Here is a 25,926-nt window from a genome sequence, read left to right on the forward strand (position 1 = left end):
CCGAATCCTCACCACAGCAAGAAGGTCATGACGATGAGGAGGAGAATCAAGATGAAGCCGGCCGCCATCAGCCCATACACCCACAGCTTCACACGCCCATCTGTCAATCAAAATCAAGAGACAAGTGCATCTGCTGCATCTCTCAGAATGACAACTTCCTTCAGTTCTTTTCCTATCTGAGCAATGTCATTTAAAGAGTTATTTCTCCCGAAATCATTTACTCACCCTCATTTGCGTCCATGTATATTCAGATGTGGTGCACGAGGACGCATCGCACCACATTTGACGTCAATAATGGCAAAAGTTATTACCCGTCACGTCTTGTAAACGATTGCATCGCGTCAAGTTTGATTAAATGGAAGCGCAAATGTGATTTGAGAGCTATGGCAGAAGGGAAGATTTTCAGTGAATAAAGATATACATTTCGGCCTGTTCTTCATGCAGAACTATCGTATGTCTTCAGAAGGCTTGGAATATAGTGCATGAGTTGTATGGACTACTTTTATGGTGCTATTCTTTTGAGCTTGACAGCATCCGCCAAATAAAATTTATTTTATGGAAAAGAGCGTGAACATTCTGCCTCACATCTCCTTTCGTATTCCACAGAAGAAAGTAAGTCATACAGGTTTGGAACAACATGAGGGTGAGTAAATAATGATTTACCCTTTCAGATGATTAATGTATCTTCTTCACTTCAGTTCTGATTGAGTTACTGCTGGTATTTTGTTACTACTAACAGATTATTATGTTATTTTTTGTTTATTATGGAAATATAATTTACTATAGTCAATGAAAGCACCTTCTTGTAAAAACTGAGATTTACTTACGAAGAGGAAACGAAAGAAAGGAAGAGAAAATAGTTCTGAACTGAAATCAGACTGAGACTGAAACTGTATCATTATGAAGTGCAATTATGATTCTGATCTGAGAAATCGCTCTATCCAGCGTCTGTGTGTTTTAGCACCTGCTCCAAGAGGCTGCAGCGTCCAGTCCTTTGGCTGGTTCTGGTTCTGAGCACGTTCTGGCCTGAGACGCCCAGCGCTGGTCTTCACGTCTGCCTTCTTATGGTCCAAACCTGGAGATCTGGTACAGTAGTCCAGGATACCATGAGAGGTCATGACCTCTGTGAACCCCTTCTCACATCCACACACTCCACTCTGACAGAGAGAGGACTATTTAGGACTATTATAATTTTTAACCATTAAGTAATGCAAAAAAAAAAATTCTAAGCACAAAACCGGAAGCCACTGGTTATAACAATGGTGTTTATGCATATTTTTTGTTTTGGGGTGAATTTGGGGAAAATGTTGCAAAATTTCTCCACTGTTTTTATAGACAGTAAGTGGAAGATGTCTATTTAAAACTAATAAGGAATACTGATATTAATGATTTAATTGTTGGTATAATGAACATAATAAAAAATACCAATCTCTACGCAGTGTAGTATATATTATATGCCATGTATAACAGTGTTGCATTTTTGCTTTGCTTCAGTCAGTTTCATTTGTCCATCAGTAAACATGTTGGGAAAAAAATAAATAAAAATGCACGTCAAATAATTGGAAAATTGCTAAATTTGTTCCAAAAGTGTTAGCGATTGTCTAAACTGGCTATATATATATATATATATATATATATGCAAAAAATAAATAAATAATAATAATAATTATATATATGTAATTTTTGAATGTAATGTATTGAAATAATGAGAATCTAATGAAAATCACCAATGAGAAAAAAATAAAAAATAAAAAATAAAATAAAATAAAACAAATAAATAATATAAAATACAAATATTAGAAATAATAAATAAATAAATAAAAATAAGTAATACAAATATGCATTAAAAAAATAGCAAAAATAAAATGTCTGGACGCATAACAGTAATGAGAATTGGGGATGTCGAAAATAGACCAAATATTCAATACACCCAACATAATAAAAGCATGAAACATCTTGGGTACATGTCTTTTTTGTTGGAAATTGGAGAAGACAAGAAGCTCATGTTTCAAAAGATTGGCTGAAGTTAGTGTTCAATGTTCATTCTATGGTAACATATGAAATTAATTAATACATGAAATTAAAGAATAAGTAGGGAGACAGGAATGTGAACAGTTCAATTGCTTTACCAAGTCTTTTTTCTTTTTGAGAGCTTGTATGCATGTGCATTACTTATTTGGAATCAAATATACAGTATGTGTGTATGACATGTTAACTTACGTGTATATGCATGTACTTATTTATTTATTTAAAAAAACAGATTTGCTAAAAAAATGCATAGGTGATGGGAGGAAATAAATAACACACACACACACAAAAAGAGAAAAAGCAATAAATGATTGTGTCTACTGAAGAGAATACAGTACAATGTAATGAGTGAATGAAATATGTTTGGAACGGATAGACACAATAAAGTATAAAATAAAGAGAACTGGAGATTTAAATGTGCTTAAATAAAATAAAAAATAGTCACAATGCAAAATAAACAAACAAACAAAAGTCATCCTTAAAATAAAAGGCCTCATTTTCTTTATGCAAAATGTCATTTCTGATTTTTTATGATTTTGGGGTGAAATATGACCCAGTCATGTTCTTCAGGACTTTCACCCAATAAGGATTCGGATCATATGTTGCCACGATGTTGTGTGAAGGTTACCTGTGTGCAGAAAGAGAAGGGTTTGGCGCAGGGAGGGTGACACTGTCGTACAGCAGAGGGCCGGTTTTGGGCAACGCATCCTCCTAATGAAGAGAAACATTGTAAAGTGAACATACGTTGGTAAAACCAAAATCTGTGTTTGTGTTTTTTAGTCTCTGCAGCACTGCACTATGCAGTCTGAAATAGCTGCGAATGAGTTGCTTGCTTTCTTATGACAATATTTTGAGGATTCATCCGTTTGCACTAATGCATGTGTGTTATTTCAGTAATATCTCACGTGTGCACCTGTGACGTTGACTCCATCAGAGCGCTGGCACCACACCAGTCTGTGGTTCTGCCTCCATTCACCACTCATCCATCTGTAACTTAGACAGGTCCCTCCTGGAGAAAGAGGCATTAAAACACTAAAGTGCATTTGTTTAGTTTCATGGCTCAACAGCATCCTGTTTGTCACTTCTCAGTCTTGAAGCTATTTTCACAAACAGACAGAAAATAACAGCTCTGCAAAGCAACAGCATGGAACTGTCCGAGGTGAAGACAGGAAAGGGCTCATTTGTCCAAACCAAAAGTGGCCAAGCACTATGTTTCTCTCCTTAAAACAGATTACAGTTTTTTCCCAACATATGTCAATCAAAACATCCATAGCCCTGCTGTAAAGGCCAGCATCTAAAATACAACATATACTGGTTGTCTCCTTTCCAAATTGGTAAATCTGTGCTAAGGGTGGAAAACTTGAATCTATCTGACTTTTCCTACATTTATAAGAAGAACACATAAACATATACATTACAAAATCCCTGTACACATTTTGACCACATCGGTGATGTTTTGACTCCAACATATTTTTGGTCGGCAACCTGGAAAAATGTCCAGCTTTATTTTTCTCCACTGTTTGACCTTTTCTTGCTGACTCTCTCCCATGAATTTGTCAACTTACTGCAAAAGTATCCCTTACTTTCATGCCCTATCACGAGCTTTTTGTCCCCTTTCAGTGTTTCACGCTTCTGAAAACCTCTTTTTGACTAATTGTGAATGATTTACATCAACAGCTTTTCCAAAAATAAATGAAGATATTTAGTATTTGTTTATAAACACGTTCCTCAAATTTTCTTACAACCACGAATCAAAAGGCATCACATTCAGATGCAATAAACATCCATTTACAAACGATCTGTACATTATGTGCACAGCAGCCCAGGTTTATTGTTGAAAGTTTCTGGTTGAGGATCTGTGGTGTGTTTTTGACCCCGAACATAATAAATGTCATAACAAGACAAAAAAAGATATTACTTAATGCCATGAACTGAGCCTTCAAACAGCATGAAGTACTGATTGTTAGCACAATTGTGATTTTGCTGATGTTTTTTTTCCCCCCAATGCAAACCGGACATGTCATTATAAATATAAAATAAATATATAAATATCAAATGCCATGTTTACTCCTAAAACTTTGTATAAAAAGATTGTTCAGAAGGAACACAGTCAGCAGGCATGACATAAAAGCAAATAACATTTTGAATTTGAGTAATTCATCTAATTTTAAAACGTTTGGGGTCATAAGAGCTGTCGCCCAAATTTAAACACAACAGGACTACCAAGAAAAGTACCATTTTCTTCTTAATTTTTAACTTCCAAAAAATTTTGTTTTCCAGAAAAACACTACTTAAGAAAGATCGTAATTTTTTTTCTTAAGAAAAAACAAGAAGAAGACAAATTCTCGAAAATCAAATTCTTAAAAATCGTCGTATCCTGAAGTATCCTAAAGTTAGGATAACCTCACAGTTTTCTTTTTTTTTTCTCCCCAATTTGGAATGCCCAATTCCCGATGCGCTCCAAGTCCTCGTGGTGGCGTAGTGACTCGCCTCAATCCGGGTGGTGGAGGACGAATCTCAGTTGCATCCGCGTCTGAGACCGTCAATCCGCGCATCTTATCACGTGGCTTATTGAGCGCGTTACCATGGAGACGTAGCGCGTGGGGAGGCTTCACGCTATTCTCCGCGGCATCCACGCACAACTCACCACGTGCCCCACCAAGAGCAAACCACATTATAGCGACCACGAGGAGGTTACCCCATGTGACTCTACCCTCCCTAGCAACCGGGCCAATTTGGTTGCTTAGGAGACCTGGCTGGAGTCACTCAGCACGCCCTGGATTCGAACTCATGACTCCAGGTGTGATAATCAGCGTCTTTACTCGCTCAGATAGTCAGACCCCCGAAAGGTAAGATGTTTAATGAATTTACTGGGTTGTTTCAAATGTGACACGTTCTATCACATTCAGTCGGCAGTTGCAATGCGCAGTTTATGCAGAATTGTTATTTTAGACCAAAATACGTTTTTGACTGTTTTGTGTTGTTTACGTATTTATATTTTCAGCTTTCAAACTATGTAAATGTTATCATAAAATTCAAACAGTAAATGTTGTTTTGAATCTTCTTAATAGATAAAATAAATGATGCAGATGGTCACAAATATTAAGCCTTACAACATTATAATACTACATATGCTGTATAGTGCATGATGGTTATTGTCGTTAAACTAACACAGATTCAAAAAAATGATCGAGAGGTGTTTTTAAAGCACTTAAAAAAAAAAGGTTAATTGATGGATAAATTTATCGTTAGAATTTTTCAAGAGCTGCACTTACAAACGTCTTATAAGTCATCCTCAGAACTTTCGTATTTATTTTTTTCTTAAGAACATTTTCGTGAATCCGGCCCCTGGTCTGGAAAAACAAGCCCAAAATAAGGGACTTGCATCAACCAAAAAAAAAGCGAAAATAAGCAAGTAAAAAAAAATTCCCATGTGGGGGAATTATCAGCATAGAAATCATAACATGAAAAGTATAAAGTAGCCTATATGAAACAAATGCATTCTTCATATATAAATTTGGCGTGTTTGAAATAATCAATTAATAGCATAATGCATGCATGCACACACTGCTTGGGCGTGTTTGAACTAAACATCATCTTATGCCAATTATTTTATTATAATTATTTAATAATTATTTAATTATTTTATTTGTATTATTCAGCATCAAATCTGCATTAATGCATCATCAATAATATTTACCTTGATATTTTTCCTTGTATCTGGATTAATTGTGCATGTATATGTAGTAATTATATATAGAGTTGTCTAAAAGGTATTCAGCATGTCACAGAAAGCTTCATCCACGATGTGCATTAATGCAAAGAAATGTGTGATGCAGAAGTTTCCTTCAGAATCAAAGCACATGCTTATAAAGAGGCAAGCTTCAGTTTTTGAGCAACAAGAAGTGGTGTAATTCCAAAAACAGCAATGTGACGGACAGGGGCGGCCTCCCTCTCCTGCAGACTGCTTGTGAACAAATCAGTGCGAGAAATCGTGATGCTAAATACGGCAGTTGCACAGTTAAAACAATCCAAACTCCTATTCGTTAATTCGATAACGCACATGCGCATTAGACCGAAAAACAGCGTGCTTTTGGCATGATTTCAGCTGATGAATCACCATTTATGAAACTACTGTTGACAACTTTTATTGCTGATTTGAAATATGTTCTTTTGGGGATTGTGACATTTAGGTAGAAAAGAGCTGTACTTGTGTGACTGAAAATAGCCGCCCATATTAAAAGGTAGTATGCTATTCCGATCATAGCCTGTGCTTCTGGAGAGTTGGCACTGAACGTGTGGCATCCCACAGACCTTGGCATGGGCGTGTCTCATACACCTGGCTGGGACAGGTGTCCTGGTTCTCTGGGACCTGTGTCACTATGGCTCTAGAGCGCGTCTGTCGACCCCACGTCTCGAAACTCCGCCCATCCAAACACAGCAGCTGACACGAACTCCACGGAGACCATGGGGTCAGGTGACATTCGCCTGACGTATAAGACAGAAACGGCTTGATTTATCACAGATGAACAAAAATGGCCTTCATTAAAATAAATATCATCATCATCTTAGACTAAATGTGAGGCGCACACCTGGACAGGGGACCGTACAGGGTTGTTGTAACTCAGTCTCGATGACTTTACTCTGCGGATTCCCCAAACACCATTTGTCCTCGACAGGAAGAGGCTGAGGAGGACCTGGGAGAGAACCCCAGTGCACCATACAGGACATTTCCCTCCGACTTACACTCTCACCGCAGTCGGCCCCCTGGAGAAAACAGACAGAAAGAGTGAGACTCTGTTTACACCTGGCATCCATCTCACAGATCTGATTACAAATGGTCAGCGTTAAATACAGGTGGAAACATGTGAATGGAATGCATCCCAGACAACAGTGAATGAGGTCATGTTATGAGTTCAGTCTGACTTTAAGCTGTGTGATTGTCCTTTTTATCTTCAGTTATATACATGCAAGTAAATTCAGGACATCTCAGGTGGTCTCGTGGTTTGCAGTGCAGTTGCAGATGGATGTTCTACCTCCACCCTGCATGAGCTCCAGTCGCCCAGCCTCCAGCTGTAGCAGGGCCTGATGGGACAGGGGCGTGTCTGGGAAAGCTGTGACGGACAGGGGCGTCCTCCCTCTCCTGCAGACTGCACAACAACCCTGGACCGTGTCATATGACCTGGAAAATGCACACACACTTAGACCATTTGTCCATTGATATCTATTGTTTTCATATTGAGCTAATGATATTTCCTATTCTATAACTCTTACTCCTCACACAAACCTTTCTGCATTTTCACATTTTCATTAAGACATTATTTAGTATTAGTTTAACAGGCCAAAATTCTGGTCACCATTCACTTGCATTGTATGGACCTACAGAGCTGAAATATTCTTCTAAAAATCTTCATTTGTGTTCTGCAGAAGAAAGAAAGTCATACACATCTGGGATGACATGAGGGTGAATAAATGATGAGAGAATTTTCATTTTTGGGTGAACTATATCATTAAGCCCCTAACAATCGCAGAAAACATATAACAAAAACATGATGCATGACTGAGCTCAAAAGGGCGAATCTTGGAAAAACACAACATCAAGGATGGATTATGGGCACTGGCCCAGTTTCATAATCCATCCTTGTGCTTGATACATTTTTATAGAACATTTATGTCACAAAATGCTTGATGAATTTGACCAATTTTGTCAAGGGCTTCTGAAACGATTGTCAGATCGTACTTTGGCTTCCACAGGTGCGTGAGCATTCTGACCAGGTGGACCACGCCGTGAGCAGGCAGTTGACAGGACAGCCCACCTCACAGGGGGCAGTGAGCTTTCCACGTGAAGGGCCCAACTAGAAATAAGAAGAAAACTTCCTGAAGGAAACATCAGTGATTGCAAGGCAGCAGTGTTACAGTCAGCGGCAAGTTTAGGTTTCAGAATTTGGTTCAGTGTTAATGAAATGCTGCACCAGAGCTGCTGTGCTGTTGTCATGACACGTCAGAGTCTCTAATGTGATAAATATGGTCAAATAAACTGCAAAAAAATCTTATTATTATTTTTATTTTTTTTTTGTCTTATTTTGCAGTAAATAAATGTACCTTTTATCAGATAAATCTAACTAAATTTTTTAACGTTTATGCTTATAACAAGATAAAATGTTTTTTAAAGAAAAAATTACTTGATTTAAAGGAATATTCCGGGTTCAATACAAGTTAAACTCAATCAGCAGCATTTATGTCATAATGTTGATTACCACAAAAATTAATTTCCACTCGTTCCTCCTTTTCATTAAAAAAGCACAAATGTGTGTTCCAGTGAGACACTTACAATGGAAGTCAATGGGGTCAATAATCTGTAAACATTAAAATATTCACTGTTTCAAAAGTATAGACACAAGACATAAACAATATGTGCACCTATTATGGTTTTTCAAATATGACCTTTCATGTAGTGTGTTATATAGCTGTTTGTGAATGTAAAAAAGTCTGCAAAGTTTCAAAAATCAAAGTGCACGACAAATGGAGTTATTGACACCCAAAAGAAAGAACCGATTCTGAACACCTGAAACGAGTCGTTAGTAATTCCAGACTTACTTCCTGCACTAACTTACGTAATTTGCTAACAAAAAACCCGCCTCTGGTCTTCATTGGCTGCTCGCGAACAGCTTTGACCCGCCCTCAAACACTACACTAAGCGGTAGACCAATCACAACAGACTGGGACATCGGACCAATCAGAGCAGAGCAGGCTCTCTGAAAGGAGGAGTTTAGAATGAATCCTTTAGAACGGATCATTGAACGAGTCGTTTTTGACACTGGGAAAAAAAAGGTAAAGCTGCAATTTAAATTATGAGCAAATTAAAGTGTTTTTTGGACTTGGATGCATGTAAATCTATTGTATGAGACCTTTAAAACAAAATTAGGCATGTTTAAAAATCATAATAGGTGCTCTTTAATATGATTTTCTAACTGCAACTCCATTGCCATGATGACGTAACGCTGTAAACAACTTCACAGCTCACATAATACACGAGTTTTAACAGAATAATTAATGTAAGTGCTTTTATAAAATTATAAACTTCACATTTCTGACTTTAAACCCTCCAAATATTGACCCCATTGACTTCCATTGTAAGTGTCTCACTGGAACACAGATTTGTGCTTTTTTAAAGAAAAGGAGGAACGAGTCGAAATTAACATTATGACACAGATGCTGTCGATTGAGATTCACTTGTATTGAACCTGGAATATTCCTTTAAAGGAAAAACAAGTATTTTGTTTTTTTTTTACCCATTTGGCAAATATTTTTGTTCTCTTGTTCAAGCATAGACCCCACTACATTTAGTTGAAAACAAGACTTAATATTGCATGTCATTCTGCTTGTTTAAAGGATGTGTAGATATAAAACAAGACAATAAGTCAAAATAATAATAAAAAAAATATATAATAATTTTTGCAGTGTCCAATCACAATTCATTATGCAAATATTACAATGACATCACTGCTGTCAGATTTAAATGACATTCTAATAATTAAATTCAATTGGAGATTTTCACTTAAAAGGTGAAGTACACGTCTTTTGTTTTGTTTTTGTTTTTTTGTTTAAATACTTTTCTCTGTCCCAGCTTAACATGCAATCAACTATAAGTAACTAGTAGCTTGATTTCCCCGAAAAGTGTACTTATCAAAACATTGCTGTGTTTATCTGAGCATCTGTTTGAGAGTCATCATTTTTGCATTAAATCAGCTTGGTGATGCTTGAGGGACAGAAATTACACACCTCACCTCATCTTAAATTCCTAACAGTATGTGTACTTAAATAAAATATATAAAAGCCACACATAGATAGCATGCTTAAGACAAGGATTATCTACAAAACAAAAATCAAAATGAGTCTGTACATTAAGCGGTTTGAGCTGAACCAATTGCAGAAAATAGTGGAGAAGAATAAACTCGAATGTTTGAGGAATATCAACACAATGCTGCCTTGCAAGCACAAGTGCATTCCTAATAGAGTTTGCATTGAGAGAGTCTTGCGGTTGATTAATCAAGAAAAGAACGGTCACCTCTTGGCACACGCTCAGTTCCACCAGCTTCCCGTCGCTGCGGGCACAGTTCAAGAGTCGTGTCTTAATCCCCCTGCCACAAACTGCATACTCACTGAGCTGACAGCTACTCCAGTCTGTGACACACACACACACACACACACACACACACACACACACACACATGCAAGTATTCACTCCCTGCACTGATTAATATGGACAGAACACATTATGACAATCTGTAAATATAGAGTCTGTGAGGAGGAGAGAGAGTGTGAACGCTGCAGTGGTACCTGAGTAAACGTACGAGTACTTGCGACATGTCGTGTTGACACAGGATTGAGTCTGGTTTAGATCAGGGCAGGTGTGTTCCCCTTCTGGCCATCTCAAGACAGTTCTACTCCTCCATCTCAAATCACGATCATTACAGTCCTGAAAGAACACAAATAACCATGCAAACACATCAATAAACATTGTGCATGTATTTCCCTGTGGAGAATTCTCCATTTGCATCTATTGTTCTTACAGGAATGCTCAGGTTCACTGCAAGTTAAGCTCTGTCGACAGCATCTGCACTGTGCTGTTGGTTTAAAAGTAGAAATGTGAAGCTCATATTGTGTTAAAGCAGCAAAAATGTGTCTAAATTGCCCTTCTAGCAGTGGGACTGCTGTTCGAGGTTCATGCATTGATGTGCTCCAGTCTGCTTCTGGTATCCTTGCATGAGCTATGCAAAAGTTTAGGGTGATTTTCTGGCTTTACATGATCATGACAGGAGCTGAAAGAGTCAATGTAACTTTGCACAGTTTGTAAGTGATTCTACCACACTAGTCTGATGTCCACATGTTTTGGGCCCTATTTTAAGAGTGCTAGCACACAGATATGGGGACTCGAGTTAGAGACTCGGACTCGAGTCACATTTTAATAGACTTCAGACTCGACCTAAAATGACTTCAGATTTGATTCGACACAGAGGTCAATATTTCAAAAATGACTTGAGTCTTTTAACCTTAACTATTAATATCTTAAAAGAAGAATTTGTGTTTTATTTGTATGGTTTTATTACATCTGATAGCTAGCTAATATTGTACTGTTGCAAACATTGGGCAGTATAGCTACATGGCTCATAATGATCGCAAACCAGAGGTTGCATCAATTTAAACCTAGCGCTTTTATCAATGTTTTCATAGTACTGTATATACAGTATGCCCCCCCCCCCCCCTGTCTATATGTGTGTGTGTGAGAGAGAGAGAGAGAGAGAGAGAGACAGAGAGAGAGAGTTGTCTTGCAATCAGCACACATACAGTTTTTTGTGGACTTAAAACAGCTGGAAAGTTTTTTTCAAAATTATACCTAATGATATCACATTATTGCATTGCATATGTCATATTGCATTGCTTTTGTGCGCATTCTGAGCCTTGAGGAACTGACCGTGAGAAAAACTGCGGCACCTTCATTACAAAAAAACAAAAAAAACAAACGTACAGTTTAAGTCATAAAATAAAATTACGACAACAGGTGGAAAATAACAATACAAATTAGATCATAAATACAATTGTCAATATAAATAATAATAATAATAATAATAATTGAAAAACAAACAAAAAAACATGACCTATAGATAGTTTAACACAAATCTCATACATTTTTGTTTCATAAAACAGCTTCAACAGTGATTGTCCGTGACATAATTTGATGTTCCACTATATTTTCAGAGTTTGGACATGAACTTTATCGCCACCTGCTGGTGGAATCTCCAAACTGCAAATGCAGGAACTGAGTTTAGACTTTGCACTGAAAACAGACGTGCTACTGAAACGTCTTAGTGCAATGCTCAGGAAAATGGCAAATTGTGCTTTGCACCTCTTCATTTACATACAAAATACCCAACAGATAGAGCAAACACTCCCACCTACACCCACTTGCGCTTTATGCTGGCATGAAAATTGCGCTTAGAATTAGCGCTCAGGAAAATTAGATGAGACACAGTGTACGGTCATAGCATTTAGCCCTGTGCTTAGCGCAGCCACGATAATAGACCCCTTAATGTTTAAGTCTTGTAGCTCTACTTTCAGAACAGTATGTATTTTAACAATACTCCTGTGCATTGCCTTGACTCACAGACTTCCATTGAAAGTGCACCTTTTTAACAAACTGAGGGAGGAATCCCAATTATATTCTGTGTTAATCAACAGCATGTCAAATAATAGTCTGTTTTTTAAACTACTCTCATTTCATTAAATCTACTGTGCACTATATACAGTACACTAATGCAATAAACACTCATTTCATTCATTCATGTGAGATCCCTTCATTATCCATTCATCTGTCTGTCCATTCTTCTATGCATCGGTTGAACTGACCGCAGAACATTTGGTCCATTGGCTCCACTCTGATGTCACACAGTGGGCGGAGCATCGCAGTAGACAGGTCTCAGCTGTGATTGACTGCTGCTCCTGGTCGCACAGAGAGTCATCAACAGTCTCATCCTGGTTCTGACCTCCCCTCTTCACACATCTGTCAGTCAAAGACAAGAACATGCCAAGGTGCTTCTGACAGAATTAGTAGCTATTAAAGGGATAGGTCACCCAAAAATGAAAATTCTCTCATCATTTACTTTCTTCTGCAGAACACAAATGAAGATATTTTGAAGGAGATATGAGGTGTTTATACCATACAATGCCAAGTCAATGGGGTCCAACACTTCCAAGCTCCAAAAAGCACATACATGCAGCATAAAAGTAGCCAATACAACTCCAGTGGTTTAATCCATGTCTTTTGAAGTGATATGATAGGTGTGGGTGTGAAAAAGACCAAAATGTAACTCCTTTTTCTACTATACATTTTCTAGGAGTGATCATGATTTGAAGCTCGCATTTGACGCATACGCAGAGTGCTGTACATGCTTCAGAAGACATGGATCAAACCACTGGAGTCATATGGATTACCTTTATGATGCATTTATGTGCTTTTTGGAGCTTGAAAATGTTGGACCCCATTGACTTTCATTGTATGGGAATAAACACCTCATATCTCCTTCAAAATATCTTCCATTTGTGTTCTGCAGAAGAAAGAAAGTCATACGAGTTTGAGACGACATAGAGAGTGAGTTAATGAACAGAGAATTATCATTTCTGGTGAACCATTCCTTTATATTTGAGTCTGTTCCTCACACAAAGCTAAGGCATGGATTTTGAAGAGTGCAAATATAGCGCACTAGCCGTATGGACTACTTCTATTGTGCTTTTATGGTGTTTTTAGTCCATTTTAGTGCCTGACAGTCATGGTCTGTCATGAACTGTCACTATATGGAAAAGAACTGCATGAAGATTCTTCAAAATTCTCCTTAAGTTTTTCCTGGAAAAAAAATAACAGCATGCTGGTTTGGAACAGTTATGATCTATAAGAAGCAAACTTATGACTCTATTAATTTGGAGTTTGGCACTCTTGTAACCTCTTCTCTGTTTTGATCACTGACTTTTGACACATTTTTCCTGTATGATGCACACCGGATCCATTTATCATTGCAGCACACAGGTAAAATACCACATATTCACCTGCTGTGCCAGATCAGTCTCAGTGCTCAATCAGGGAACAACTTCTTCTTAATTAAACAATGGATTATTAATGATGACTTCAGAGATAATGAGCTCACTAAAGGACGAGCTCACCGGATATTTCGGGTCCGGAAGCCCTCTCCACAGGCAGGCTGGGTGGGTGTAGTGTTAGTTGTAGTAGTGTTAGTGTTTGGAGGGTTAATGAAGCATACGGACCAGGACTCCAGTTCCCACACATACTGACTGCAGTCTGAGTAACAGGGCAGCACCTCCGACACCTGACCACACACAGTGTCTGTAGTTATGACAACATGTACATATATACACAAGTGCATGTGTATTTGTGTGTGTGTGTGTGTGCAAATAGATAACATGCCAACATGTATCTGTCCATGCACACACACATATATACAAGGACAAAATAAAGTTAGATACTTTTAATTGTAAAATTTTAAGACAGAGAAACATATACACACACAAAAAATAAAACAAATCTACCATACACAAACAATTTCATGGGTACTCACCTGAGCCTTTGTAGGTATTCATTTCAGCAGAGATAGGGAAAGAGAGAGAGAGAGAGAGAGAGAGAGAGAGAGAGAGAGAGAGAGAGAGAGAGAGAGAGAGAGAGAGAGAGAGAGAGAGAGAGAGAGAGAGAGAGAGAGAGAGAGAGAGAGAGAGGGAGAGTGAGAGAGAGAGAGTGAGAGGGAGAGTGAGAGAGAGAGAGATACAAAGTAAAGGAAAGAAATGGAAAGGAAAGAAAAATGAAAAAGGAAGTGAAGAAAAAGGATATGAAATAGGAAAGAAGAAATGGAAAGGAAAGAACAGGAAAAGAGAAAAAAGTAAGTATAAGAAAAGAAAAGGGAGTAAAGAAAAGAGAAGGAAAGGAAGTAAAAAAGAAAAGAGGAAAATGAAAAGGAAGGAAAGAAAAAAGAAAGGAAGGAAAGGGAAAGGAAGGAAAATAAATGAAAAGAGGAAAAGGTAAAAAGGTAAGTTAGAGATAGGAAGGAATATTTAAAGAGTTTGAAAGGAAAGAACAGGAAAAGAGGAAAACGAAGTAAATAAAAGACAAGGAAAGGAAGGTAAAGAGGTAAAAGGAACAGAATAAAAATAAAGGAACAGAAGGAAAGAAAACAGGAAAATGAAGGAAAGGAGGGAAAGAGAAATTAAGGAAAGTGAAGGGAAGGCAAGGTAAGGAATGGAAAAAGGAATGGAAGGGAAAGGAAAGGGAAAGGTAGTAAAGGAAAGAAAACAAAGGCATAGGAAGAAAAGGAAGGTAAAGAAAAGAATGGAAAAGAGGAAAAGGTAGGAAAGGAAGAACAAGGAAATTAAGGAAAGGAAAGGAAAAGAAAGGAAAGGAAATAAAAGAGGAAAAGGTAGGAAAGGAAGAACAAGGAAATTAAGGAAATAAAAGGAAAAGAAAGGCAAGGAAAAGAGGAAAAGGTAGGAAAGGAAGAAAAGGGAAAATAACGAAAGGAAAAGAAAGGAAAGGAAATAAAAGAGGAAAAGGTAGGAAAGGAAGAACAGGGAAATTAAGGAAAGAAAAGGAAAAGAAAGGAAAGGAAATAAAAGAGGAAAAGGTAGGAAAGGAAGAAAAGGGAAATTAAGGAAAGGAAAAGAAAGGAAAGGAAATAAGAGGAAAAGGTAGGAAAGGAAGAAAAGGGAAATTAAGGAAAGGAAAAGAAAGGAAAGGAAATAAAAGAGGAAAAGGTAGGAAAGGAAGAACAGGGAAATTAAGGAAAGGAAAAGAAAAGAGGAAAAGAAAGGAAAGGAAGAACAGGGAAATTAAAGAAAGGAAAAGAAAAGAGGAAAAGGTAGGAAAGGAAGAACAGGGAAATTAAAGAAAGGAAAGGAAAAGAAAGGCAAGGAAAAGAGGAAAAGGTCGGAAAGGAAGAACAGGGAAATTAAGGAAAGAAAAGGAAAAGAAAGGAAAGGAAATAAAAGAGGAAAAGGTAGGAAAGGAAGAACAGGGAAATTAAGGAAAGGAAAGGAAAAGAAAGGAAAGGAAATAAAAGAGGAAAAGGTAGGAAAGGAAGAAAAGGGAAATTAAGGAAAGGAAAAGAAAAGAAAGGAAAGGAAATAAAAGAGGAAAAGGTAGGAAAGGAAGAAAAGGGAAATTAAGGAAAGGAAAAGAAAGGAAAGGAAATAAAAGAGGAAAAGGTAGGAAAGGAAGAACAGGAAAATTAAGGAAAGGAAAAGAAAGGAAAGGAAATAAAAGAGGAAAAGGTAGGAAAGGAAGAACAGGGAAATTAAGGAAAGGAAAAGAAAAGAGGAAAAGGTAGGAAAGGAAGAACAGGGAAATTAAAGAAAGGAAAGGAAAAGAAAGGCAAGGAAATAAAAGAGGAAAAGGTAGGAAAGGAAGAACAGGGAAATTAAGGAAAGGAAAAGAAAACAAAAGAGGAAAAGGTAGGAAAGGAAGAACAGGGAAATTAAGGAAAGAAAAGGAAAAGAAAGGAAAGGAAATAAAAGAGGAAAAGGTAGGAAAGGAAGAACAGGGAAATTAAGGAAAGGAAAGGAAAAGAAAGGCAAGGAAATAAAAGAGGAAAAGGTAGGAAAGGAAGAACAGGGAAATTAAGGAAAGGAAAGGAAAAGAAAGGCAAGGAAATAAAAGAGGAAAAGGTAGGAAAGGAAGAACAGGGAAATTAAGGAAAGGAAAAGAAAACAAAAGAGGAAAAGGTAGGAAAGGAAGAACAGGGAAATTAAGGAAAGAAAAGGAAAAGAAAGGAAAGGAAATAAAAGAGGAAAAGGTAGGAAAGGAAGAACAGGGAAATTAAGGAAAGGAAAAGAAAACAAAAGAGGAAAAGGTAGGAAAGGAAGAAAAGGGAAATTAAGGAAAGGAAAGGAAAGGCAAGGAAAGGAAAAAAAGAAAAAGGAAAGGGAAAATTAGTAAAGGAAAGAAAAAGAAAATAAAGTCAAAGGAAGAAAATGGAAAGGAAGTTAAGTAAAGGAAAAGGGAAATGAATGAAAAAGGAAAAGGTTTTTCATTAGTGTCTATTGTAACATTTTTGCCCCACTGTATGCTAGTTATATAACAGTTCATTTGTATGAGTGAAACTGAGCTGAAAGAAATGTTTGTGGACTGCACTTCAGATCCTTTCCACCAGGGGCAGTGGTGGCTCAGCAGTTAAGGCTCTGGGTTACTGATCAGAAGGTTGGGGGTTCAAGCCCCAGCACTGCCAAGATGCCACTGTTGGGCCCTTGACCCTATCTGCTCCAGGGGCACCGTAACATGGCTGACCCTGCACTCTGACCCCAGCTTAGCTGGGATATGTGAAAAAAAGAATTTCACTGTTATGTGCAAATGTGTGATGATAAATTAATGTTGCTTGATCTGCCCTGATGAAATGCAAAATAAAGGACTTACAAAGAGAGAGAAACAAGGAAAAAGAGCAAAAAGCTGGTGGGATAGGAAGTTCTGTCTCTGGATGTCTCTACTCTCCTCTAAACAGTTGAAAATGGCCAGCCAAGAGATTCAAATGAATTATGAATAATACAGAAGGTATTTACACACACTGCCCTGTCCTCTGTGACTGCCACACACAGATGAAGATATTTATGAATACACAAATGAAGGCATGTACATGTGTTTGTTTAGGTATGTATAATTCACAGCAGGTAATTTGTCCCTGTGGCCGTTTAAATCTGTTATTATTAATGCTCGATCTACAGCTGCAAGTCTCTGGATATTTTGAATTCTCAAAACAGTTAAAATCTTAAAAGATTTCTTAAACGATCAATAGAGTAAAAAAACAAATGAATGTGATAGAAAGAAAAGTTACCTTTTATGTGAAAAATCATTCTCACCTGATTTTTGTAATTGAGTTTCGGGCAGGGTTGTCCTCCGTTGAAAGGTTTTTCTCGTAGCCACTGAGAACGAACTTTTATACCCCCACCACAGGAGGCGCTGCAGGCAGACCAATCAGACCACTCACTCAGCCTACAGTCTGTAGAACAGGACACCTGACAGACTTCCTCTTCATAACCTGTAACATCAAAGACGTGTTCCTTTAAGATGCCTTTGATGAAACACACTGTCAACAAGAAACTTACTTTCTTACTTTCTCAAATCTTTCGATATTTGCTATCATTGCCATAACCTTCATTATATTAATGTTAACTAATATTTTAGAAAGGCTGCATTACCTCCAACAGTAGCCTTAACAATGCATATTTTATCTGTTTGTCTATTGGTTAACATAAACCCATAACCAGCACAGTCTACAGTGAGTAACATCACCTAAAAAAGAAAGTCATATTTAGAGGTGCAGCAACTTATTACAATTTGATGAAAGATAACAAAGATGTGCACAGGATTTCACGTTATTTTCAGGTTAGGCTGTGCATTTTGTCAATAATCATAATGTTGATTTATTTATTCCTAAAAAGAGCATCACCAGGGTTGTTACAATGTGTTGGCTCCACTAATCGTCCCTGATGATCCAGACAGGCCAGGGCTCTGTAGCGCTTCCCGTGCCCACACTCGCTCTTCCTCCTATGGGTTCGCCAGCCCTCGGTTGCCAGGCCTTGGTTGTAAACTCCTTGAACGAGAGGATGCTCAGCCTGGTTGTTTGCTGGTGGGAGCAGACAAGGGGACCAGACACCCTGAGGCTGTGAGTAAAACTCTGCACAAGGACAGGCCTCTTTCTCCAGGAGAGGAAACAACTGTTCCTGTTGACAACGCCAGCGTTTCTTACTGCGGCCTGAGAGTTTAGGTAGAAGGACAAAAGATGAGATCGTTATTTGCTTTTATATTTTGACAGAAAACATTAAAAAAAAAAAACACACAGAAAGCAAATTCACTAAACAGTTGCAACACTTTTGTGTGCATCTTATTCGTGACCACTTGCAATCCAGTTTAAGCAGGAGCAATCCATGCTGAAATAGAGCTGAGCATTTCAATTAAGTCAAATGTTTATTAGGACTGTGTTATTATTCGGTGTGATTTGTGCTGTTTGTTAAACAAATGAACGCTATTAATAATGTCCCCAAAGCGTAATAAGTAATATTCCTACCATCCGAGCAATTCGAGCTTGAACTAGCACCTGTTTTCAGCAGGGGTAAAGCAGTAAAACGCTGTGTTTATGATGTGACACAACCAAAGCTGTCTGTCTGAAGCATGTGTGCATTTATGCATCCTTAGTAAAGACCTTACAATAAATCTATGTCAGACAGATTGATGAATTCAATTGCAGTTTGGTCTGGCGCAACTGTGGAAATGTAATATTATTGTTTAAAAGAGATGTTCATCTTCTAGCTATTATAGCAGCACATAGCAGTAAAAATGTAATATTAAAATGCTACAGTAAAAAAAAACATTTACATTGAATAATTATATATTTCACCAGACAATGCATGTACTTTCATGGTAAACTATTGTTAAAATTATGGTGAAAAACAATAACCAGATGTTCTCTGAAGTCCACGTGTGACCAATCACATTTCATTATAATTTATTGAAATGGTTATGGTTTTTTCTTTATTTTTTTGTTCATCAGTTTTGATGAAAATTTTCCACAGCCCAGCACTCAGAGCCGATGTGTTTGCGACATGACTTGATTTGCATGCTTCTTTCAACACTAAAAGCATTCTTAGTGAATTCTTCACTGAAAGTTACGGATGAAAGTATAGGGTGTTACCTATCAGTGATCGTGTACGAGTGCGCCAGCTTCCGCAGCCCTGGCACTGGGTGAATCTGCTCCAGGAAGTGAAAGTACATTCATTTCTACACGGCACCCGACACTCTCTCACCTGGATGGGCATCACACCTGCCCACCTCACACAGTCTGCCATACCTGCTGGAGAATCATCCACACCAACACACGTCACCTCTGCAGATGGGAGCGAGACATGGACAGAAGAAAGAGAAGGAAGAGAAACAGATGGGAGTGGCCTGAAAACCAATCAATATTTGTGTACATTTTTGCAATTTTTCTTTTGACAAAGTAACAATGATAAAAAGTCAAAAGCAGCATTAGGTGATTTAAGCCACTCTTAAAAATGTAGGAATGTCTTTGCATATGTCAAACCATGTACGATTTATTTTAAAGAAAGATAGCACTTTCTGGGACAGACTGGACCTCAATTATAAAACAAGATTGGGTGGTGGTGGTTGTATGGTGCCTTGGGCGCAACCCACTTCAACATGCCCCCAAAGTTGTTGATTGATGGGGGGGTTGGGTGGTGGTGGTTGTATGTGCCTTGGGCAAAATCCACTTCAACACGCCCCCAAAGTTGATGCCGCCACCCCCCCGCAAGATGCCGCCCTGGGCAACTGCACATGTCGCCCATGCCTAAATCCGCTACTGCATGATATTATGCAGATTTTTTTGTACTACTTTGTAAGGTTGCACGATACACCAGTGCTACGATAGTACCGCGATACTAAGGCTTCAAAATACTGCCGGTGCCACAGTATTTTTTAAACGGTAGTACCGTTGCTAAAACCTTCATTTGAATCAGACCTAAGTCTGCAATAACATTAAAAATGTAGTCATTTCAGGGGGCCTGGGTATCTCAGAGAGTAAAGATGCTGACTACCATCACCTGGAGTCGTGAGTTCGAATCCAGGGCGTGCTGAGTGACTCCAGCCAGGTCTCCTAAGCAACCAAATTGGCCCGGTTGCTAGGGAGGGTAGAGTCACATGGGGTAACCTCCTCGTGGTCGCTATAATGTGGTTCTCACGCTCGGTGGGGCACGTGGTGAGTTGTGCATGGATGCCGCGGAGAACAGCATGAGCCTCCACACACGCTACGTCTCCGCGGTAATGCTCTCAACAAGCCACGCGATAAGATGTGCGGATTGACGGTCTCAGACGCAGAGGCAACTGAGATTCGTCCCGGATTGAGGCGAGTCACTACGCCACCACGAGGACTTAGAGCGCATTGGGAATTGGGCATTCCACATTGGGGAGAAAAGAGGGGAAAATAGTCTTTTTGAGTGGCGCCCCCTTCACGCAGTGCCCTTTATGAGCGCAAAATACTGTTTCAGAATTTGCCCCATATTTGGTATTGATGTATGGTTTTCCCATGTTTCAAACATACACGCGTCTGAATCCCAGCGTGTTAATTTGACGGTCGTGTCTCCTAATAGATGATATGGATTTAAATAAAACTTTGGAGAGTGAGAAGCTTTTTAAAAAACAAAATTCACAAAGCGAGATTTGGAATTATATGGGGATTCACCTGATGAGACCGTGAAAACCCATCTGCCGTGAATGTCTACAAAGATTTCAACTCAAAGGGGGAAACACCAGCAACCTTATTACACCTACGACACATCCCACTGCTTTTGCAGAACACACATTTTTTCCAATTGCAAATGCATGGTGGCGGTATCTTCGCACTTATGATCAGATTGGTTTGATCACTTCCCTGAGGCATGTGATCAAACCGGTGCGTGTAATCTGCACTCATGCTGCGGTGTACCAGGAGAGAGGGGTTGAAGTGGTTGTAATAATGAAACGGCTATGAAACAGCTGCTCAAAACATTCTTTTCAACGTTATAATATCTTTATTTTTCTGTTATCAACATTCAAATAATCACCGGAATAATGGAATAAAAGTTTAACGCCATCGCCGTTTCAACTGGCTGTTTTGATGTGGTGAAGATATATATTTTTTTACACCAAACTAAGAATGCATTAGGTAAAGTTAGTCCATTTGAGCCTTCTCCCAGTTTATCCATCAGTTATTTTCACCACTTCCAGAGCAACAAGTGGAATGGGTAGTTTCTAAGAACCACCTTTGCTATGACAAACTGTGTTAAGAATTAACACACTATCGTGTGTTATCATGATACTACTTGGTACCGTGATACTTTAGCTGGTATAATATCGTAAGATATGATTATGGTATCGTGACAACCCTACTTCTTTGAGCTTGATATTATTGTTAAATACTTGACATACATTTAGCCTCTTTCTCATGCTCTCATCTTGTTCATACAGTCACACAGACACAAAACAGACAAAACAAATGTAACAAACATAACAAATAAACTATATCAAAAGGAACTACTGTCTGCAAGAGCAAAAATTCAAGCACACAGTCTAAACAGGGCTTGAAAGAGGAAAAGTCCACATTTTACTCCGCAGACTGATCTAATGACGAACTCACGCATTTACATTCAGCAGTTCATGCAAAAGAATAGATTTGGTTTCAAAACATTTTATAAAAGTATTGATGCTGTATAGTTGTTTTGTTGTTGTTTAGTTAAAAAAAGAACATGTTAGTTTCATCGATTTTGACTGCAGAGTTGTTCTGAGCAGTTATTAGTTAAGAGTTAAAAGGAAATTCATTTAAATAACTAGTAATTCTCACATTAGATATTGATATACATTTTATATAATGTTATATTCAAATAAAATTTCATTTAAACATTGATAAAAATATATCTTCACACGTGTCACACTGGTATGGTTGTAGAATTGATCAATTTTGCTATTAAAAAAAAGACAAAATAAAAAGAAATGGCATGACAAATAATAACATATATATATATTTGTCTGTTATCATGCAAAATAAAAAAAATAAAAAAACAGACAGCACAGACAGTTATTCACGTATTCACGTTGGCGCCACCCTCAGGTAAAAGCACTTTATGCAAGGGCATAGCAGCCAGGGGGGATGTAGCGGACACGTCCCAACGCTCTTTAAAAAGGTGATTTTTGTCCCCTGCACTTTTCCAAACTAAACCCATACCGATCCAAATGGTAAATTTGTATACAGTATTCTTTGCGTGTTATTACTTTGGGCTGATCCAGCCAATCACAGGTGAGTTTCATGAGCCGAAACATCCCTTACGTAATAAGTCGTCAGTCAGACAGTCTAATCAATGCAGCTCCGTTCATTTCTACAAAGCTGCTTTCAACAATGCTCATTTATCCATGTTTTTATCAGCATTGATGTTGATCTAAATGAATAATCTAGAGATGACGACACACAAATGAGAGTTATTTATCAGCATGTCGTTCTTGATTAGCAGCATTATGTGAAATGCACTGCAGAAAAAACAAAGCACAATCCTTCTTTTAAGCGCACATTATAAGTGGAGTTTATATTAGCGCATGTGTCTTCACTAAGTTATGTTTTTTACATTATGTTTGTGAGGTAATAGTTTGATCGGTTGTTTTTGCCAATTTAAGCAGATCTGTGTTAAATATGTAAAGATATTTTTAATATCAGCTCCTGTTTTTTACCTCTATGTTGGTGTGCAGCTCACAAACTGTATAGTAATCCTTATATATTAATATAATTGGGTCTGTGCGAGCCACCTACTGACAGCTGTGTCCCCCCCACTTTTAAAATGACTGCTATGCCCCTGACTTTATGTTACACTTTCTCTGACTTACATTCAAAGCATTGTTTACCACACTTTCATTCAACATTATACGTTCATTCAAATTGAATCACGGCCGCTACTACAAATGGCCAAGGTAAGCATGCTTACCAAAATAAGTAAGCCAATCAGAATGCTTCTTCCTTCACGCTATCTGATAGGATAGATTTTTGTTTTGCGTCAACATGTTCAAGTTCAACTAATGCGTTATTAAGCGCTAAAATGAATATAGTGTAAACATCAGCGACCTATGGGGATTTCACAAACTTGATTTCAATGAAATCGAGAAAGCGGGCAACTTTTACAACAAAGTGGAAGAGATGTTCATTCGCAAGGAGAGACGCATGGATTTTGTTTTCAAGTAAAGGTAAGTTAATATAAATTTATTTATGAAAAATCTGTGTTATTGATACTAGGTCATTGTTTCTGGTTAGTCTGAGGCTATGAAGTGCTGATCTGGCAATCATGTCCTTATTTAATATGCACTGTAGACTGCCAGGTCTATGTTGCATTAGTGGTCAGATTAGTTAACTGCTGCTGTCCATTCCAGTGGTTCTGAACTGTGGGAAGTGTGACATATAGCCTGATAGTAACTGGCAATCTTTTCTTTTGCTGTATGTCAAAACAAGCTCTTCTGGCACTATGGTTCATTATATAATTTAATGGACATAAACATACTGTCCTTAATTTAAAACAATTTGGTCATGACGTGCCACAATGACATAATTGTTTCTGTTGACTGGTGGGTTCTAGGGCAACAATTTACAGTATGTCAATAACGTTCTCTGTTTGAAAGTTGACTATATTACTATTTCTACATTAGATAGTTCACTCAACCTTTAAAGGTGCAATATGTAATATATTTACTGTACAAAAGCATAAAATGATCATATGTTATCAGAGATTTAGGAAACATGCTAAGTTGAAATATCGGCTTCTCCGATAACAATGCTACAGCCAGTATATTCTACTTTGAAATGTTCGTTCCGGGCCGGAATTTCTGTTTGTGTTTTGGCCTGTGTGATCCCGCCCACTGCCCATTTCCCAATAGTATTTCGACTCCCCGGGTTGCCAGATTTGAAACAAGTTAGCGGACAAACATGCGCGCTGCAGCCATGGATGCTAGCAATACATCTAGCTAACACTGACAGGGTTGTAAAAAATCCACATGAGCCGGTTTATACTTTGCAAACAATAAAAACATTGCAAACGTATACAATAGCTGATCAACTTACAGTGTAAGTCTCATCGCTTGCCATTGTCAGTTTGCTCGTTCCTGTTGCGTGTCCTCAATCTGGCAACCCGCGTGAGCTTTGAGTCTGGGGAGGAGGTGGCGGGGGAGACAACTCTCTCCAATATTTTGAATTTGGACTGCGGTACCCTTTTTAAACGCTTGATGTCAATGTTACATACTGCTCCTTTAAAATAGAGTTTTCTAACAAAATGGAAGTTGGGTTTATTTTATAGTGTATAAAATCCCCCACCCCACGCACACACATTTTGCAGACCTTAACAAACTATAATCATAGAGCGATTCTACTCTGTCACTTACCTCTCATCTCTAAGCCAATTCCACATGCCTCTGAGGGCCCGCCCACTGCCTGCCTCACCCAATCAGGTACCAGAACACACTGATGCCAATGGTACGTCTGCCATCTGCCAGCACACATGAGTGCACAGTAAACATGTAATGTATGTCTGGAGTATATGTCACATTTATTCTATTGTCACATTTAATGGTGGTAAACATTACTAAACTGTATAGCGACAGACGTGTATACATGTGCCCTGATTATATTTACTGTACATTTAACAGCATTAATGTTCAGGGTTTTCTTCACCTGTAAGTTGGGCAGAGAGGAAACGGGTCACATTCTCTCTCCTCATAAAGCGTGTCTGGGCACTCCTGACCTCCATTGGCGGGTCTCTGGATGATGATTCGGTGTCGGGACTGGACTGGGGTAGTACCATTCACTAGACAAGGAAATGGTGATAGACACGCACACACACATGAACGTGAAACATTCAAAGATATGCTTGAAGCTTTCCTACCAAAGTGACTTAACCATATTTAAAACAAAATTAACCAAAAGTTACAACAGTAATGGTTACTACAATATTACTCTAGTAAAACCATGGTTGATTTCGTAAGACTTTAACAAATAGGGTGACAAACAAAAAATGTACATAAATTTATTCTTACAATAACTAGAAAAGTACAGTATACTTACATTAATAAACTAGAAAACACTCTATTTAACATACTGTAACTAAACTGAGTAACAGTGATAAAAAGCAGCAATGCACTAAATATTTTGCTTCTAAAAAGAAGGCACTCTTCCTTTTAAATGAATCAGTGAATCATTTAAGTAAACTAGTGCATTTACTTGAACCATCCCAAAAAACAAAAAAACAAAAAAACAAATGTACTAAAATGAATCGGAGTTCCCAATGGTAAATATAAGGGAATCATTTCTTTTAACACATTTATGAACATGAACTGTCCAAAAGAACCGATTCACTTAAATGATTTGGTTTTCCCAGCACTATATGAGAGACAGGACGGTTCAGGTGACTGTGTTTGACTTCTCCGGCAAGCTCATCTCTCTCTCCTCTCTGCTTTCTCCTCTCTCTCTCTCTCTCTATTCTCTCCCTCCCCCTCTCCCTCATCTTGTTCCCACTCCCAGGCAAGTGTGGGTCAGATCCGGAGACCATCACGATGCATTAACGCTCCCTCCCTAGAAATGGGGGGGGGGGGGTATGTCACAGGCCGGAGAATTCCCTGACCTGAGTTTGGCGATGGGGGTATGTGGCGAGTAGGGCAGGGCCGAGCGGTGTCTGGGCAGAGTGAGGCCGGGAAGGTAAGTGGTGAATGAGCTCCATCTATGTGCCACACCAGTCTCGCGTTCCAGTAAGGGGCGCCGGGAGTATTTGAGGAGAGGAGACAGCGGCAGACAAGAG

General features: G+C 38.3%; 1 protein-coding gene across 3 annotated transcripts in view; it reads right to left on the minus strand.

Moving 5' to 3' along the window:
- The window catches only part of LOC127428083 (thrombospondin type-1 domain-containing protein 7B-like), an 82,239-nt gene that overhangs the window by 878 nt on the left and 55,435 nt on the right, over positions 1-25,926 (minus strand). For 2 of the 3 annotated variants that reach the window (XM_051676147.1, XM_051676148.1), the window contains exons 11-27: positions 24,807-24,939; positions 24,518-24,621; positions 19,266-19,457; positions 18,024-18,329; positions 17,434-17,612; positions 13,744-13,907; positions 12,436-12,589; positions 10,369-10,507; positions 10,097-10,212; positions 7,769-7,883; positions 7,065-7,210; positions 6,621-6,795; positions 6,343-6,516; positions 2,942-3,037; positions 2,657-2,739; positions 965-1,157; positions 13-100 (exon numbers count right to left, since the gene is read on the minus strand). In XM_051676147.1, the coding sequence (XP_051532107.1) occupies positions 13-100; positions 965-1,157; positions 2,657-2,739; positions 2,942-3,037; positions 6,343-6,516; positions 6,621-6,795; positions 7,065-7,210; positions 7,769-7,883; positions 10,097-10,212; positions 10,369-10,507; positions 12,436-12,589; positions 13,744-13,907; positions 17,434-17,612; positions 18,024-18,329; positions 19,266-19,457; positions 24,518-24,621; positions 24,807-24,939 (2,557 nt within the window). Of the gene's footprint in view, positions 1-12; positions 101-964; positions 1,158-2,656; positions 2,740-2,941; positions 3,038-6,342; positions 6,517-6,620; positions 6,796-7,064; positions 7,211-7,768; positions 7,884-10,096; positions 10,213-10,368; positions 10,508-12,435; positions 12,590-13,743; positions 13,908-17,433; positions 17,613-18,023; positions 18,330-19,265; positions 19,458-24,517; positions 24,622-24,806; positions 24,940-25,926 lie in introns of those variants that run through there. The other variant, XR_007895023.1, reaches the window with a different exon arrangement.

This window comes from Myxocyprinus asiaticus, chromosome 37 (assembly GCF_019703515.2).
Source record: "Myxocyprinus asiaticus isolate MX2 ecotype Aquarium Trade chromosome 37, UBuf_Myxa_2, whole genome shotgun sequence".
NCBI lineage: Eukaryota > Metazoa > Chordata > Actinopteri > Cypriniformes > Catostomidae > Myxocyprinus > Myxocyprinus asiaticus.